At 45.5% G+C, this 16,698-nt stretch overlaps 2 protein-coding genes across 10 annotated transcripts in view; both read left to right on the forward strand.

Moving 5' to 3' along the window:
• AGBL2 (AGBL carboxypeptidase 2) overlaps positions 1-16,698 on the forward strand; it is a 77,084-nt gene that overhangs the window by 46,875 nt on the left and 13,511 nt on the right. For 5 of the 8 annotated variants that reach the window (XM_050759138.1, XM_050759137.1, XM_050759141.1 and 2 more), the window contains 5 exons: positions 765-890; positions 1,704-1,802; positions 5,719-5,805; positions 8,059-8,145; positions 10,866-11,626. In XM_050759138.1, the coding sequence (XP_050615095.1) occupies positions 765-890; positions 1,704-1,802; positions 5,719-5,805; positions 8,059-8,145; positions 10,866-11,039 (573 nt within the window). In that variant the 3' untranslated portion in view covers positions 11,040-11,626. Of the gene's footprint in view, positions 1-764; positions 891-1,703; positions 1,803-5,718; positions 5,806-8,058; positions 8,146-10,865; positions 11,627-16,698 lie in introns of those variants that run through there. The other 3 variants (XM_050759139.1, XM_050759140.1, XR_007719438.1) reach the window with 3 other exon arrangements.
• Positions 1-16,698, forward strand: part of C1QTNF4 (C1q and TNF related 4) — a 99,583-nt gene that overhangs the window by 13,652 nt on the left and 69,233 nt on the right. The window lies entirely within an intron of this gene.

Raw genomic sequence — 16,698 nt, forward strand, 5'->3', positions numbered from 1 at the left:
GCTGTGTCTCCCAGGCTGGAGTGCAGTGGTGCAAACTTCCACTTTCTGGGTTCAAGCAATTCTCCTGCCTCAGCCTCCTGAGTAGCTGGGATTACAGGCGCACGCCACTACGCCTGGCTAATTTTTGTATTTTTAGTAGAGATGGTTGGCCATCCTGGTTTCAAACTCCTGACCTCGTGATCTGCCCGCCTTGGCCTCCCAAAGTGCTGGGGTTACAGGCGTGAGCCGCCGCACCAGGCCTTTTTTTTTTTTTTTTTTTTTTTTGAGATGGAGTCTCACTCTGTCACCCAGGATGGAGTGCAGTGGCGTGATCTCGGCTCACAGCAACCTCCACCTCCTGGGTTCAAGCAATTCTTCTACCTCAGCCTCCTGAGTAACTGGGATTACAGTCACCTGCCACCCTGCCCGGCTAATTTTTGTGTTTTTAGTAGAGATGGGGTTTCACCATGTTGGCCAGGCTGGTCTCGAGCTCTTGACCTCAAGTGATCCACCCGCTTCAGCCTCCCAAAGTGTTCGGATTACAGGCGCCTAACCATAAGTACCCCTTTGGCAGTTTATCGATAACAGTGGGATTTGGGGGTATTAAGTAGGAAGCATCCTCCAGTAAGGAGGGAACTGAACTGTTTGTTTATTCTCCAAACCAACACCATGAGGCTGCATACCGAGTTAGCCTTTGTGTCTTGAGCGTTGCATGAAGAGTGCCACATGTGGGCGGTCCTAGTTCTGGAATCCTCAATGACCAGTTTCTCTACTTTCCCGAATAGCTGACTCAGAAGAAGAAGATGTTTAAGAAGAAAAAAAAGAAGTCACTTCAGACTAGGAAACAGCGAAATGAGCAGTATCAGAAAAAAAATTTGATGTGGAAGTTAAAGTTAACAGAAGATACCTCAGTAAGAAAGCCTTGCTGGCTATTTCTACTGTCTGGTTTCAGAGCATTCCATAGAGGGAGAAGGAAAGGGGGTTAAAGTTTATGCTAAACCGGGGCCGGGCGCGGTGGCTCACGCCTGTAATCCCAGCACTTTGGGAGGCCGAGGCGGGCGGATCACAAGGTCAGGAGATCGAGACCACGGTGAAACCCCGTCTCTACTAAAAATACAAAAAATTAGCCGGGCGCGGTTGTGGGCGCCTGTAGTCCCAGCTACTCGGGAGGCTGAGGCAGGAGAATGGCGTGAATCCGGGAGGCGGAGCTTGCAGTGAGCCGAGATCGCGCCACTGCACTCCAGCCTGGGCAACAGAGCGAGACTCCGTCTCAAAAAAAAAAAAAAAAAAAAAAGTTTATGCTAAACCAAAAAGGGGATGGAGACTGGGGCAGCGGGAAACTTTCTGTTTTGGGATCAGAATCTTCCAGGGGCCCTCTGGGCATCTCTGAGCAGGTTTCAGCCTTGGTCCACTGATCCTCTCCTATACTCTGGCATAGGAAGTCTGGGTTTTAGCCAAGTCTGAATTTCCAGAGGAAAGACATGGTACTGGAATGGTAGTGGCCAGAGCTAGTCAGGAGTAGATGGATGGCTGGGGGCCAGGCCTGGTCCAGGCTCAGACAGCTGGATAGCTCATCAATCTTTGTCCAAGCTGCCACACTCACACCATACCCTCTGCTTTCAAAAGACAAATGTGCTTTCAGAGGTACAAGTTTTGCTGTTGGGTAAATTGGATCAATTTTGAATAGATCAATTGAAAAATATTCTCTTTTTACTCAATCCTAGGAATTTGCTTCTACTCTGCAAAAGCATCCAGCCTTTTTCAAAAACTCAGAGAATTCCAGTTTTTTACCAATGAGAAATGAAAACCCGCGGTTAAATGAGGTAGTATTTTTGTTTTTGACTCTTTGTCACACAAATTCTCTAACCTCTCAGATTAGCACCTCTCTCCCACAAGGTGATAAATGTAGTAGCCATTTATGTTACCCTAACCTGACAGTGCCACTGGGAGCAAGAAAACATTAAAACTGGGGGAGACGGCTGGGCGCTGTGGCTCAAACCTGTAATCCCAGCACTTTGGGAGGCCGAGACAGGCGGATCATGAGGTCAGGAGATCGAGACCATCCTGGCTAACACGGTGAAACCCCGTCTCTACTGAAAAATACAAAAAAACTAGCCGGGCGAGGTGGCGAGCGCCTGTAGTCCCAGCTACTCCGGAGGCTGAGGCAGGAGAATGGCGTGGACCCGGGAGGCGGAGCTTGCAGTGAGCTGAGATCCAGCCACTGCACTCCAGCCTGGGCTATATAGCGAGACTCTGTCTCAAAAATAAAAAATAAAAAATAAAATAAAAATAAAACTGGGGGAGACATTGACACTGCTTTGGATTAGACATGACTGAAGTCTGGAATCAAATATTGGTGATTTGTGATTTTACACCAAGAACATAAGAATGGGCTGCCTTACTTACCATCCATTCATCCATCTACCCACCCATCTACTCAATCCGCAAATTTTATTTTAAAATAAATCAACGAATTTTATTGGGCACCTACTACATGCCAGTCCCTTTACTGGATGCTGTGAATGCAACCTTGAATAAAATACTATCCCTGCCTCAGGGACTTCAGACTCCGGTGGAGATTTCAGCAAGTAAGTAGGAAATTGTATCACAGAGTAGTATGCAGTGGCAACACAGAGGAGAGACACTCAACCAATGTTTAGTACTTTACAGTTTTATGGCTATAAAATCTTTGATTTTTTTTTTTTTTTTTTTTTTTTTTTTTTGAGACAGAGTCTTACTCTGTTACCCAGGCTGGAGTGCAGCTTCCACCTCTTGGGTTCAAGTGATTCTTGGGCCTTAGCCTCTGGAGTAGCTGGGATTACAGGTGCCCACCACCATGCTTGGCTAATTTTTGTATTTTTATTAGATGCAGGGTTTCGACATGTTGCCCAGGCTGGTCTCAAACTGCTAAGCTCAAGTAATCCACCCACTTTGGCCTCCCGAAGTGCTGGGATTACAGGCATGAGCTACCATGCCTGGCCAAAATCCTTGATTTTTTATTGTAAAAAAAATAGGCTGTCCAGGCATGGTGGCTCACACCTGAAAGCCCAACACTTTGTGTGTTTTCTTTTTTGTTTCTTTTTTTGACACAAAAAAGGAAACAAAAGTCTCATTCTGTCAAGCAGGCTTGAGTTCAGTGGCGCGATCTCAGCTCACTACAGCCTCCACCTCCCAGGTTCAAGTGATTCTCCCTCCTCAGCCTCCCATGGAGCTGGGATTACAGGCACCTGCCACCTTGCCTGGCTACTTTTTGTATTTTTAGTACAGATAGGGGGTCTCACCATGTTGGCGAGGCTGGTTTTGAACTCCTGACCTCAGGTGATCCACCTGCCTCAGCCTACGAAAGTGCTGGGATTACAGGTGTGAGCCATTGTGCCTAGCCAAACCCAACACTTTGGAAAGCCGAGGCAGGAGGATCATTTGAGCCCAAGAGTTCAAGACCAGCCTACACAACATAGTGAGACCTCATCTCTACAAAAAAATAAACAAAAATTAGCTGGGTATAGTGGTGCACATAGTCCTACCTATTTGAGACACTGAGGTGGGCAGATCACATGAGACCAGAGTTGGAGGCTCCAGTGAGCCATGATCATACCACTGTACTCCAGCCTGGGTGGCCAGGCATGGTGGCTCACACCTGTAATCCCAGCACTTTGGGAGGCTGAGAGAGGAGGATTGCTTGGGTCCAGAAGTTCGAGACTAGCCCTGGCAACATAGCAAGACCCCATCTCTACAAAAAATTTTTTACAAATTAGCTAGACATGGCTGGTCACAGTGGCTCATACCTGTAATCCCAGCACTATGGGAGGACAAGATGGGTGGATCACATGAGACCAGGAGTTCAAGACCAGCCTGGCCAACATGGTGAAACCCCATCTCTACCAAAAATACGAAAATTAGCTGGGTGTGGTGGTATGTGCCTGTAGTCTCAGCTACTCAGGAAGCTGAGTCACAAGAATTGCTTGAACCCAGGAGGCAGAAGTTGCAGTGAGCTGAGATTGCGCCATTGCACTCCAGCTTGGGTGACAGAGCAAGACTCTGTCTCAAAAAAAGAAGAAGAAAAAAAAAATCAGCTATACATTGTGATGTATGCTTATAGTCCTAGCTACTTGAGAGGCTGAGGTAGGAGGATCGCTTGAGCCTGAGAGGTCAAGGCTACAGTGAGCTGTGATCCTACCACTGCACCCCAGCCTGGGTGACAGAGCAAGACCCTGCTTAAAAAAAAAAAAAAAAAAAGCGGGGCTCAGTTTTGAGGTCAGGTACGGTAGCTCACACCTGTAATCCCAGCACTTTGGGAGGAAAAGGTGGTAGGATCACTTGAGGCCAGGAGGTCAAGATCATTTGAGGCCAGGAGGTCAAGACCAGCCTGAGCAACATAGCAAGATCCTATCTCTACAAAAAATTTTAAAATGTAGCTGGATGCGGGCCGGGCGCAGTGGCTCATGCCTGTAATCCCAACACTTTGGGAGGCTGAGACAGGCGGATCACGAGGTCAGGAGATTGAGACCATCCTAGCTAACATGGTGAAACCCCGTCTCTACTAAAAATACAAAAAATTAGCTAGACGTCCCTGTAGTCCCAGCTAGTCCGGAGGCCGAGGCAGGAGAATCACTTGAACCTGGGAGGTGGAGGTTGCAGTGAGCCGAGGTCACGCCACTGCACTCCAGCCTGGGCAATAGAGCAAGACTCCATCTCAAAAAAAAAAAAATAAATAAATAAATAAATAAATAAATAAATAAATAAAAAACTTAGCTGGATGTGGTAGCCTGCCCCTCCTGTAGTCCTAGCTACTTGGGAGGCTGAGGTGGGAGAATCACTTGAGTCCAGGAGTTTAAGGTTACAGTGAGCTGTGATCCTGCCACTGCACTCCACCCTAGGTGACAGAGTGAGACTTTGTCCCAAAAAAAAAAAAATGGTTTTGGTACAATAGTTAGTAGCCAATTCTTAGGGGATAGGGTGCAAAATGGGCCCTCCTCATGTGAAACACTACCCTATAGTTAACAGTGCTGCCCGGGCACGGTGGCTCATGCCTGTAATCCCAGCACTTTGGGAAGCCAAAGTGGGTGGATCACCTGAGGTCAGGAGTTCGAGACCAGCCCAGCCAACATGGCAAAACCCTGTCTCCACTAAACATACAAAAATTAGCCAGGCGTGGTGGCAGACGCCTGTAATTCCAGCTACTCGGGAGGCTGAGGCAGGAGAATCGCTTGAACTCAAGAGGTGGAGGTTGCTGTAAGCTGAGATTGCACCATTGCACTCCAGCCTGGGTGACAAGAGTGAAACTGTCTCAAAAAAAAGAGTACTATAATGAGGTCTCACTGTGCAATACTGGGGAATCCCCACAGAGCACAGCTGGTGGCAAGAGCATAAATTTTGAAGTCTGCCTTGAGTTCAAACTTTCAGCCCCACTGTTTAATATTCTGTGAGCCATTCGACCACCCCGGGGCTAAGTTTCTGCATCTGAAATACTGCGGAGATAATATCTACATCCTAAGGTTGTTGTGTGAATTAGTGTGAAAGTGTAAAGCACCTGGCATATCGTAGGCACTCAGTACATTAGTCACTTTTCCTCCTTCGAACTGTTTTTCCTTCTTTGAATTATGTTTTGCCTGTCCTTTTGTGTGGGAATATCATAGTGAATCAACATGTATGAATAAGAAGCAAACAAATAATGTATATTCACAGTAATCGCACTTGTTCAAGTGGAAAATTTAGTGAGGATATGTTCATTTATTTTAGACAAATTTAAATAGAAGAGACAAAGATACCTCCCTGGACCCATCAATGGCCACCCTGATTCTGCCTAAGAATAAAGGGAGAATGCAGGTACTTCACCTAATATACTGTATATAGTTACATGCCAGCGATTCATTTTAATTAGTTCTCAAATGTATTATGTAATTTGGAGGGGCGGTGATGCACAGTCCAGTTTTACCTTCTTGGATTTGTTCTGCTCAGGTGCACATCTAAGGCATTTTGCATCCTCAGGCTACAAATCACCTGGCCCCTGGGGCATAGCAGGGCTGGAAGGAGCCCACCTAGGCTAAAAGCTTGCCATTGAAAATTTCATTTCATTTCAACGAACATTTTTTAGGCAGCCATTATTTTGAAACGCCATGGCAACATGTCAGGTAAGAAAGTGACAGGGAATAATGCACCTGTTCTCAGCCTTACGAGGTTAACACCACACAGAGTGTTGCCATGAATTATGAGGTGTGCTTCACATGCAGTGTTACCACCGACCATTCAGTACCAAGGTTTGTGAATTATTTGCTTTTTTGTTGTTGTTGTTGTTATTTTGAGATGGAGTTTCACTCTTGTTGCCCAGGCTGGAGTGCAATGGCACAATCTCAGCTCACCGCAACCTCTGCCTCCCAGGTTCAAGCGATTCTCCTGCCTAAGCCTCCCCAGTAACTGGGATTACAGGTATGTGCCACCATGCCTGGCTAATTTTTGTATTTTTAGTAGAGATGGGGTTTCTTCATGTGGGTCAGGCTGGTCTCGAACTCCTGACCTCAGGTGATCTGCCCGCCTCGGCCTCCCAAAGTGCTGGGATGACAGGCGTGAGCCTCTGCGCCCGGCCAATTATTTGCTTTTTTTAAAAAGAGTAAGTTTGGTCCAGTGCAGCTCCTCATGCCTGTAATCCCAGCACTTTGGGAGGACAAGGCAGGTGGATCACATGAGGCCGGGAGTTCAAGGCCAGCCTGGCCAAAATGGTGAAACCCCATCTCTACTAAAAATACAAAATTAGCCAGGTGTGGTGGTGCACACCTGTAATCCCAGCTCCTGAGGCAGGAGAATCACTTGAACCCCGGAGGCGGAGGTTGCAGTGAGCTGAGATCACACCATTGCACTCCAGCCTGGGCAATGAGTGAGACTCCCTCTCAAAAAAAAAAAATACAAATATTAGCTGAGCATGATAGTGTGTGCCTGTAGTTCCAGCTACTCAGGAAGCTGAGTCACAAGGATTGCTTGAACCCAGGAGGCAGAAGTTGCAGTGAGCTGAGATTGCGCCATTGCACTCCAGCCTAGGCAACAGAGTGAGACTCTGTCTCCAAAAAAAAAAAAAAAAAAAATTAGCTAGGCATGGTGGTGCATGCTTATAGTCCTAGCTACTTGGGAGGCTGAGGTAGGAGGATTGCTTGAGCCTGAAAGGTCAAGACTGCAGTGAGCTGTGATCCTACCACTGCACCCCCGCCTGGGCGACATAGCAAGACCCTGTCTCAAAAAAAGAAAAAAAAAAGGGTTTTGAGGTCAGGTACAGTAGCTCACACCTGTAATCCCAGCACTTTGGGAGGCAAAGGTGGGAGGATCACTTGAGGCCGGGAAGTCGAGACCAGCCTGAGCAACATAGCAAGATCCTATCTCTACAAAAAATTTTAAAACTTAGCTGGATGTGGTAGCCTGCCCTTGTAGTCCTAGCTACTTGGGAGGCTGAGGTGGGAGAATCACTTGAGTCCAGGAGTTTAAGGTTATAGTGAGCTGTGATCCTGCCACTGCACTCCGCCCTAGGTGACAGAGTGAGACTTTGTCTCCCCCCAAAAAAAAAGAAAAAAAAATATTTTGGTACAATAGTAGCTGATTCTTAGGGGATAGGGTGCAGAATGGGCCTCCTCATGTGGAACACTACCCTATAGTTAGCAGTGCTGTAATGAGGCCTCACTGTGCAATACTGGGAATCCCCACAGAGCACAGCTGGTGGCAAGAGCATAAATTTTGAAGTCTGCCTTGAGTTCAAACTTTCAGCCCCACTGTTTAATATTCTGTGAGCCATTCGACCACCCCGGGGCTAAGTTTCTGCATCTGAAATACTGCGGAGATAATATCTACATCCTAAGGTTGTTGTGTGAATTAGTGTGAAAGTGTAAAGCACCTGGCATATCGTAGGCACTCAGTACATTAGTCACTTTTCCTCCCTCGAACTGTTTTTCCTTCTTTGAATTATGTTTTGCCTGTCTTTTTCTGTGAGAGTATCATAATGAATTAACATATATTAATAAGCAAACAAATAATGTATATTCACTGTAATCGCACTTGTTCAAGTGGAAAATTTAGTGAGGATATGTTCATTTATTTTAGACAAATTTAAATAGAAGAGACAAAGACACCTCCCTGGACCCATCAATGGCCACCCTGATTCTGCCTAAGAATAAAGGGAGAATGCAGGTACTTCACCTCATATACTGTATATAGTTACATGCCAGCGATTCATTTTAATTAGTTCTCAAATGTATTATGTAATTTGGAGGGGCGGTGATGCACAGTCCAGTTTTACCTTCTTGGATTTGTTCTGCTCAGGTGCACATCTAAGGCATTTTGCACCCTCAGGCTACAGTTACCACTGACCATTCAGTACCAAGTTTTGTGAATTATTTGCTTTTTTAAAAGAACAAGTTTTAGGCCAGGCACAGTGGCTCACGCCTGTAATCCCAGCACTTTGGGAGGCCAAGGCAGGCAGATGATTTGAGGTCAGGAGTTAGAGACCAGCCTGGCCAACATGGTGAAACCCCGTCTCTATTAAAAATACAAAAATTAGCCAGGCATGGTGGTGGCGCCTGTAATCCCAGCTACTGGAGAGGCTGAGGCAGGAGAATCACTTGAACCCAGGAGGCAGAAGTTGCAGTGAGCTGAGATCGTGCCATTGCACTCCAGCCTGGGTACAGAGCGAGACTCCGTCTCAAAAAAAAAAAAAAAAAAAAAAGTAAAAGAGTAAGTTTGGTCAGGTGCAGTGGCTCACACCTCCATGCACTTTAGGAGGCTGAGGAGAGTGGATCACCTGAGGTTAGGAGTTCAAGACCAGCCTGGCCAACATGGCCAAACCCTGTCTCAACTAAAAATATAAAAATTAGCTGGATATAGTGGTGCATGCTTGAACCCCAGCTACTCGGGAGGCTGAGGCAGGAGAATCACTTGAACCCAGGAGGCAGAGTTTGCAGTGAGCCAAGATTGAACCACTGCACTCCAGCCTGGGTGACAGAGTGAGACTCTGTCTCTAAATAAGTAAATAAATAAAATATAGAAAATTTTTAAAAATAGTAAGTTTGAATGAATTCATGTTTATCCTTATAATAACATTCGTCATGCTCATTTGCACTCACATGTTTTTTCCTGAAAGGGAGGAAAAAAGAGGTGGCGAGGCCAGGCGTGGTGGCTCACGCCTGTAATCTCAGCACTTTGGGAGGCCGAGGTGGGCAGATAACCTGAGGTCAGGAGTTCGAGACCAGCCTCGCCAACATGGTGAAACCCCATCTCTACTAAAAACCAAAAAATTAGCCAGGTGTGGTGGCAGGCGCCTGTAGTCCCAGCTCCTTGGGAGGCTGAGGCAGGAGGATCGCTTGAACCTCGAGGTGGAGATTGCAGTGAGCCGAGATCGCGCCACTGCACTCCAGCCTGGGTGACAGTGAGACTCCATCTTAAGAAAAAAGAGGTGGCGAAACAGCTAGTAAGCTGTTGTTTCTAATAGCCCAGGGTATGTATACAGGAGGTGTTGTTCACATGAGTCTGGGTGAAACACAGGTTGAGAATCAGTGGATTAAGTTAGGTGTACCAGATATAGAGTGAATGGTTCTCCCAGTGGATGGAGTCCCTGCTGTCTTCCCAAGTCTGTTGCTTGGGAATTCATGCACTGATGCTCTCATTTACCTATCAGTGTCTTCTAGTGTCTACTATGTGCAAAGTCCTTAAAAAACATGAAGACAAGATCCTCTAGGAGTGACAAGACTGATAGTCCAATCACCATATTATGACAGAAAATGAAGAGCAGTGAAAATATAGGCTTAAATAAAGTCAAGTTAAAGAGAGTTTCAGTCCTGACAGACTAGTCAATAATGAGCTTGTCCTCTTTCTTCACTTAGCGTTCATTGCTGGAAGCCTACGAGTAGCAAAAACTATATCCCAGAACTGAAATATCCTAATTAGGTTCTGACATATAACCATGAATTCAATTAAATCCAGTGTAGTAGATGACTGTTATCCAAACCTTTATCTTTACTTCATTTTCTTAAAATTTCTTTCTTTTTTTTTTTTTTTTTTTTTTGAGACAGGGTCTTGCTCTGTCGCCCAGGCTGGAGTGCAGTGGCATGATCTCGGCTCACTGCAACCTCTGCCTGCCAGGCTCAAGCGATTATCCCACCTCATATTTTCTTAAAATTTATAGTGTGATTTTGTGTAACAGAGATGTGAGTATTTAACTTCTATAACGTGTCAGATAAGCATAATTGAAAAAAATGAGGCAATCTGCCACCTTGATAGATTGTTTTTCTCTTTTTTTTGTTTAATGTTTCTAGACAGCTTATAAAATGCAGTCCTTCTGCTTTTTGGGGCAATTAAAATGTTGCCCATGTTGGCTGGTGTGGTGGCTCACGCCTGTAATCCCAACATTTTGGGTGACCAGGCACAGTGGCTCACACCTGTAATCCCAGCACTTTGGGAGGCCAAGGCAAGAGGATCACTTGAGGTCAGGAGTTTGAGACCAGCCTGGGCAAAATGACGAAACCCCATCTCTACTAAAAAACAAAAATAGCCGGGTGTGGTGGTGCATGCCTGTAATCCCAGCTACTCAGAAGGCTGAGGCAGGAGAATTGCTTGAGCCCAGGAGGCAGAGGTTGCAGTGAGCTGAGATTGTGCCACTGCACTCCAGCCTGAGCAACAGAGCAAGACTCCACCTTAAAAAAAAATGTTTCTGATGTTGACCTTGATTTGGCTGAGGGACCAGGACAAAGGCTCAATTCACCTCTGTTCTATAACAGTGTCAACTACTTTTATATTCGGGGAAGAAATGCAAATACTTCTCACTAACTCCTTGTAAAGCCAACCCCAACCCTAACTACATCTTTAGAAATGGCAAAATAAATTGAATTCAACTTTTAAAAATCTTATTTGCACAGAATAAGAAGCCAGGCTTTACAGTATCATGCTCTCCAAAGAGAACCATAAACTCCAGCCAAGAGCCAGCTCCAGGTATGAAGCCAAACTGGCCTGGGAGCAGATATCCTGCCACAAAGAGAGACTGTGCTGCCATGGCGGCATACCCCTCCTTGCACATATACACATACCCGTAGGTGAGCCTGGGCTGTGCACACAAGGACTTCGTCAGGGATTTTGAGATTAGACACATTTTGTAATGGGGGAGATGTATGACTGGGAACTGCATTTACTCATGGTATACTGTGTTGTGCACTCATCATGCACTGACCTTACACTTGGTACTTACACTGTGGGCATGTGGTCAAGATGCATATCTCATGAATTCAACTATTTTTTCATAAAATGAAATTTTATTATGATATATAAAAATGCTTTAGAGAAACTGAAGTGTGTTCTCATGGCACACTTCATGGAAGCACAGATATACCTCATTTTAACCAATAGATACTTCTCTCTAAAATTATGTGCAAATCAATTTTGGAAAATGAAACTCTATGTTAAACACATTTTGGGAATGTGCTATATAAAAAAAAGTGTTGTGTCAAAGCTTTCCAGTGACAGTCAGTCCTACTGCTGTATGTCAGGTTTGCTCAGAATGAGGCATTCTCACATAGAAATAACAATGCATGCATGTATTACCCAGAATTTAATGTTGTGTATCTTATGTTCAACGAGGTTTTGTAAATTTTTTAGCCTGATGATTAAAATTCTTTCTCTCTAACCAGTTGTTTCCTTTGATTGGTTAACTGCATAATTTTATGTGAACAGATATTTTTTATCCGCCTTTTCTTTCCAATAGCCTCTCCTGAGCACCAAGCAAAGTCGGCCAGCTGCAGCCTGTCATGTCAACACACTGGAGTCATTTAAAGGGGGGTCACTCCAGCTCATGCTAGGAGCCCTATTTTGACTACTTTTTTTCTATCACATGGGATTGAAAGTTCTCTAGCACATTTTTCATTATCACTTTTAAACTTTCAGCCACCATCACTACCTGGATTACTAGTGATTAGAACCACGTGACAACACAAATTTTATTGCAATCCCAGTGTAGGAGTATTTTAAAATATTTTAAAACAGTTAGATTTACAGAGAAATTGAGGAGAGAGTACAGAGAGTTCCTAGATGCTCTTTTTTTTTGGGGGGGGGGATGGAGTCTTGCTCTGTCACCCAGGTTAGAGTGCGGTGGAGCAGTCTTGGCTCACTGCAACCTTCGCCTCCCTAGTTCAAGCGATTCTCCTGCCTCAGCCTCCTGAGTAGCTGGGATTACAGGTGCTACTGCCACACCCGGCTAATTTTTGTGTGTGTGTTTTTTTTTTTTTTTTTTTTTTGAGGCGGAGTCTCGCTCTGTCCCCCAGGCTGGAGTGCAGTGGCGCAATCTCGGCTCACTGCAAGCTCCGCCTCCCAGGTTCACGCCATTCTCCTGCCTCAGCCTCCCGAGTAGCTGGGACTACAGGCGCCACCACCATGCCCGGCTAATTTTTTGTATTTTTAGTAGAGACGGGGTTTCACCGTGTTAGCCAGGATGGTCTCGATCTCCTGACCTCGTGATCCGCCCGTCTCGGCCTCCCAAAGTGCTGGGATTACAGGTGTGAGCCACCGCGCCCGGCTGCAATTTTTGTGTTTTTAGTAGAGACCGAGTTTCACCATGTTGGCCAGGCTGGTTTCGAACTCCTGACCTCGCGATCCGCCCACCTCAGCCTCCCAAAGTGCTGGGATTACAGGCATGAGCCACCACACCCGGCCCCCATACTCTTTATATAGGGAGTTTGCACATGGCCTACTCCTATGCCGCACCTTACTTACATCCTAAAACTATTAGTCAGCATTTTAAGTATCTAGAAAGCACCCAGCCAAAACCCCACTTTTTATCCCTAAAAGGATATCCTTAAAGGACAAGTCCCAAAAGCAAACCTTGTTTGAAAGTTGTTCAGAAATTAAGCCAGGTGCAGTGGCTCACACCTTTGGAAGGCTGAGGTGGGTAGATCAGTTGAGGCCAGGAGTTCGAAACCAGCCTGGCCAACGTGGATCCCTTGAGCCCAGCTATACAAGATCAGTCTTGGCAATGTGGTGAAACCCTGTCTCTAGCAAAAAAAATACAAAAATAGCCGGGTGTGGTGGCACATGCCTGTAGTCCCAGCTACCCTGGAGGCTGGGGTGGGAGGATCGCTTTAGCCACGGAGGTTGCAGTGAACTGAGATCATGCCACTGTACTAGCCTGGGTCACAAAGTGAGACTCTGTCTTAAAAAAAAAAAAAAAAAAAAAAAAAAAAAGAAAAAAGACCAGGAGTGGTGGCTCATGCCTGTAATCCCAGCACTTTGGGAGGCCGAGGTGGGTGGATCAGGAGGTCAGGAGTTCAAGACCAGCCTGGCCAAGATGGTGAAACCCCGTCTCTACTAAAAACGCAAAAATTAGCCAGGCGTGGTGGCAGGGGCCTGTAATCCCAGCTACTCAGGAGGCTGAGGCAGGGAATTGCTTGAACCCAAGAGGTGGAGGTTACAGTGAGCTGAGGTTGTGCCACTGCACTCCAGCCTGGGCGACAGAGCAAGAGTCCTTCTCAAAAAAAAAAAAAATGGCCGGGCGCGGTGGCTCAAGCCTGTAATCCCAGCACTTTGGGAGGCCGAGACGGGTGGATCACGAGGTCAGGAGTTCGAGACCATCCTGGCTAACACGGTGAAACCCCGTCTCTACTAAAAAATACAAAAAACTAGCCGGGCGAGGTGGCGGGCGCCTGTAGTCCCGGCTACTCGGGAGGCTGAGGCAGGAGAATGGCGTAAAAACCCAGGAGGCAGAGCTTGCAGTGAGCTGAGATCCGGCCACTGCACTGCAGCCTGGGCGACACAGCAAGACTCCGCCTCAAAAAAAAAAAAAAAAAAAAAAAAATGATGCATTGAGCAGTGATTGACTTAGGAACTATGGAGAATGCACTGATGCATAAGATTCCACTGCTGCCCCTGTGTTTAAAATCTAGATGGAGAACAAAGACTAGTAGGCAAAACAAAGCAGTCAGATGTTTTGCTAGGTTCAGAACATTGGAGTGCGTTAAAGAGCCACCACCATGGCATTTAGAACACCTGAGTTTGAATCCCACGGAGACTGGGGGTGGGTAGGCGTGGGGCAGTTGCTTAACAGCTCTGAACTTTTATTTCCTGACCTTAAAAATGAAGTGCCCGTCCAGGTGAAATGATCTCTAAGGTCCCTTCATTTGATCACTACTCTTAGCTGTTGATCATACATTGCGATAATGTGCTTTAAACAGTTTCCCCCTTCAGCCTGAGCCAGCTAGGACTTCTCTCCCTCAATCTCTTGTCTTTGGGGAAAAGATCTCTTTGGTTGCTCTGAGTACAGTTCTTCTCATCTTGTTGCTAATCAATTTTGATACATGCCAGCCAGGTGTGGTGGCTCACGCCTGTAATCCCAGCACTTTGGGAGGCCGAGGCAGGTGGATCACCTGAGGTTGGGAGTTCGAGACCAGCCTGACCAACATGGAGAAACCCCGTCTCTACTAAAAATACAAAAAATTAGCCGGGCATGGTGGTGCATGCCTGTAATCCCAGCTAGTCAGGAAGCTGAGGCAGGAGAATCGCTTGAACCCGGGAGGCGGAGGTTTTGGTGAGCCGAAATCGCGCCATTGCACTCCAGCATGAGCAACAAGAGCAAAACACAGTCTCGAATAAATAAATAAATAAATAAATAAATAAATAAATAAATAAAATAAAGATATGTGCTATCTCTCCTCATAGCCCCCTGAACTGCCTATTCCTAGATTATTGGATTTAGTGACCAGAAATCACATGAATAAACCCCTTCACAGTTCTAGTCATTCCCTTTCTCTTGGCTTCATTTCTTCCCCAGTTCAGCCCAGACTCCAGGGTTCGTGACGTCAACCACTCTCTTGCCAGCACCCCAGTATCCTCACCCTCTGTCCTTCTGCCACATCCACCTGGTAGTTCCCCAACTTTGGATCAGCCAGCCATCCCAGCCATCTGTCTTCTCTACTGTACCCAGGCTGCTAAGATGGCTTCAGGAAAATATGCCATCGAGTGGACCTGGGCCAGCACACAAGTATCTCCTCCAGCCTTGGAAATTTATCTTCTGCTTCTGAAACTGAAGGTCCCACACCTTTCCCCTTCCATGGCTATTTCACACCTCCATTTCAAGTCTTGTGCTCCCTCTCTGCTGCCACCTTCCTCCCAGCAAACAGCCATACTAATCAAGACTGGTTCAGAAGCTAGGCTCCCGTGAGGCTGGGGTGGGAAGATAACTTCAAACAAATTCTTAAGTCTCTTTGGTAGGTTTGTTTATGTAATGGCATTGGCAAATCAATTCTGAAACATTTTAGACATATTATATGCTTGAACAAATGAGTAAATGTGTTAGTGTTGTTAAAAGCCAATAACTCGTTATTTCTTTTCTTTTCTTTTCTTTTCTTTTTTGAGAAGGAGTTTTGCTCTTCTTGCCCAGGCTGGAGTGCAATGGTGCCATCTCAGCTCACTGCAACCTCCACCTCCTGGGTTCAAGTGATTCTCTTGCCTCAGCCTCCCAAGTAGCTGGGATTACAGGTGCCCACCACCACGCCTGGCTAATTTTCTTTTTTTTTTTTTTTTTTGTATTTTTAGTAGAGATGGGGTTTCATCATGTTGGCCAGGCTGGTCTTGAACTCCTGATGTCAGAATTCCACCCGCTTCAGCCTCCCAAAGTGCTGGTGTTATAGGCATGAGCCACCACACCTGGCCAGAACTCATGATTTCTAAAACATGTATATGTCTGAACATACATATGTATGTATACACAAGTATATATGTGCATGTGTGTATGCATATTCATATATGTAGATAATGTGTGTATGTGTATTCAGCTCTATCTGCTAAAAAGGGCTAAAATCAAATACATCCCATTAGCAATAAGAACATTTTGCACTGAGATCTTGGTCTCTAATATAATCCTCACTAAAAGGAATCAGGGTTCATTAGAGAAATGTCTGGGGCAATGTAGATATGAGATGAGGAGCCTGAAACATTGTGTTATGTCAAAATGTAAAAAAGTGCTGCAGGCATGTCACAGGATAAAGGAACCAACTTGAAGGAGCTCCCACTGGCCAAATCTGGGATATTAGGCACCAAAATGATGAAGGACATTAACCCATTGAAATTATAACCCATTGAAAAAATAGGAATCATGAGTTCTTATCAATGAGAGAGAAAGAGAGGAAGAGGGCTCTTGTTTAAGAAGAATGAAGCTGAGGTTGATGGTGAATGTAGGAGGAGCGCTGCAATTGGGAATTCATTATTTTGCAATTATTGTAGTAAAATGGATCAGGCAAGAAGTACCTATGGATGCAAAATTTAGGAGGAAACTTGAGGAGCAAGATATTTGCATGGTTTTAAAGTGTCTCCACTCAGATTGCTTATTAGTCAGAAGGGAAAAAGTAGTGATCATATAATGAGGCAATTGGACACCACCTTACCCGTGTGATTGTTTAGGGGCAGATGGACATTGTGTGCCCTCTGATGGAAAGCCTGAGACGAACACATCACTTAAGTAGTATTCTGGTTGGAAATGCATACCTTGAATCTAATCATGAAAAAGCATCAGACAAAATCAAAATAAGGAACATTCTGCCAAAAAGATTCTAGACTCTGGCATCAGGATGCCTGGGTTCAAAGTCTGACTCCATAGCTTTATGACCTTAGGCTTTATGACCTCTCAAAGATTCAACTTCCTCATCTGTAAAATGGGAGTACAAACAAGACCCACTTTTCAGAATTGTTGGGAGGACTGGACAAGAAAATGTA

The sequence above is a fragment of the Macaca thibetana genome, chromosome 14, assembly GCF_024542745.1.
Source record: "Macaca thibetana thibetana isolate TM-01 chromosome 14, ASM2454274v1, whole genome shotgun sequence".
NCBI lineage: Eukaryota > Metazoa > Chordata > Mammalia > Primates > Cercopithecidae > Macaca > Macaca thibetana.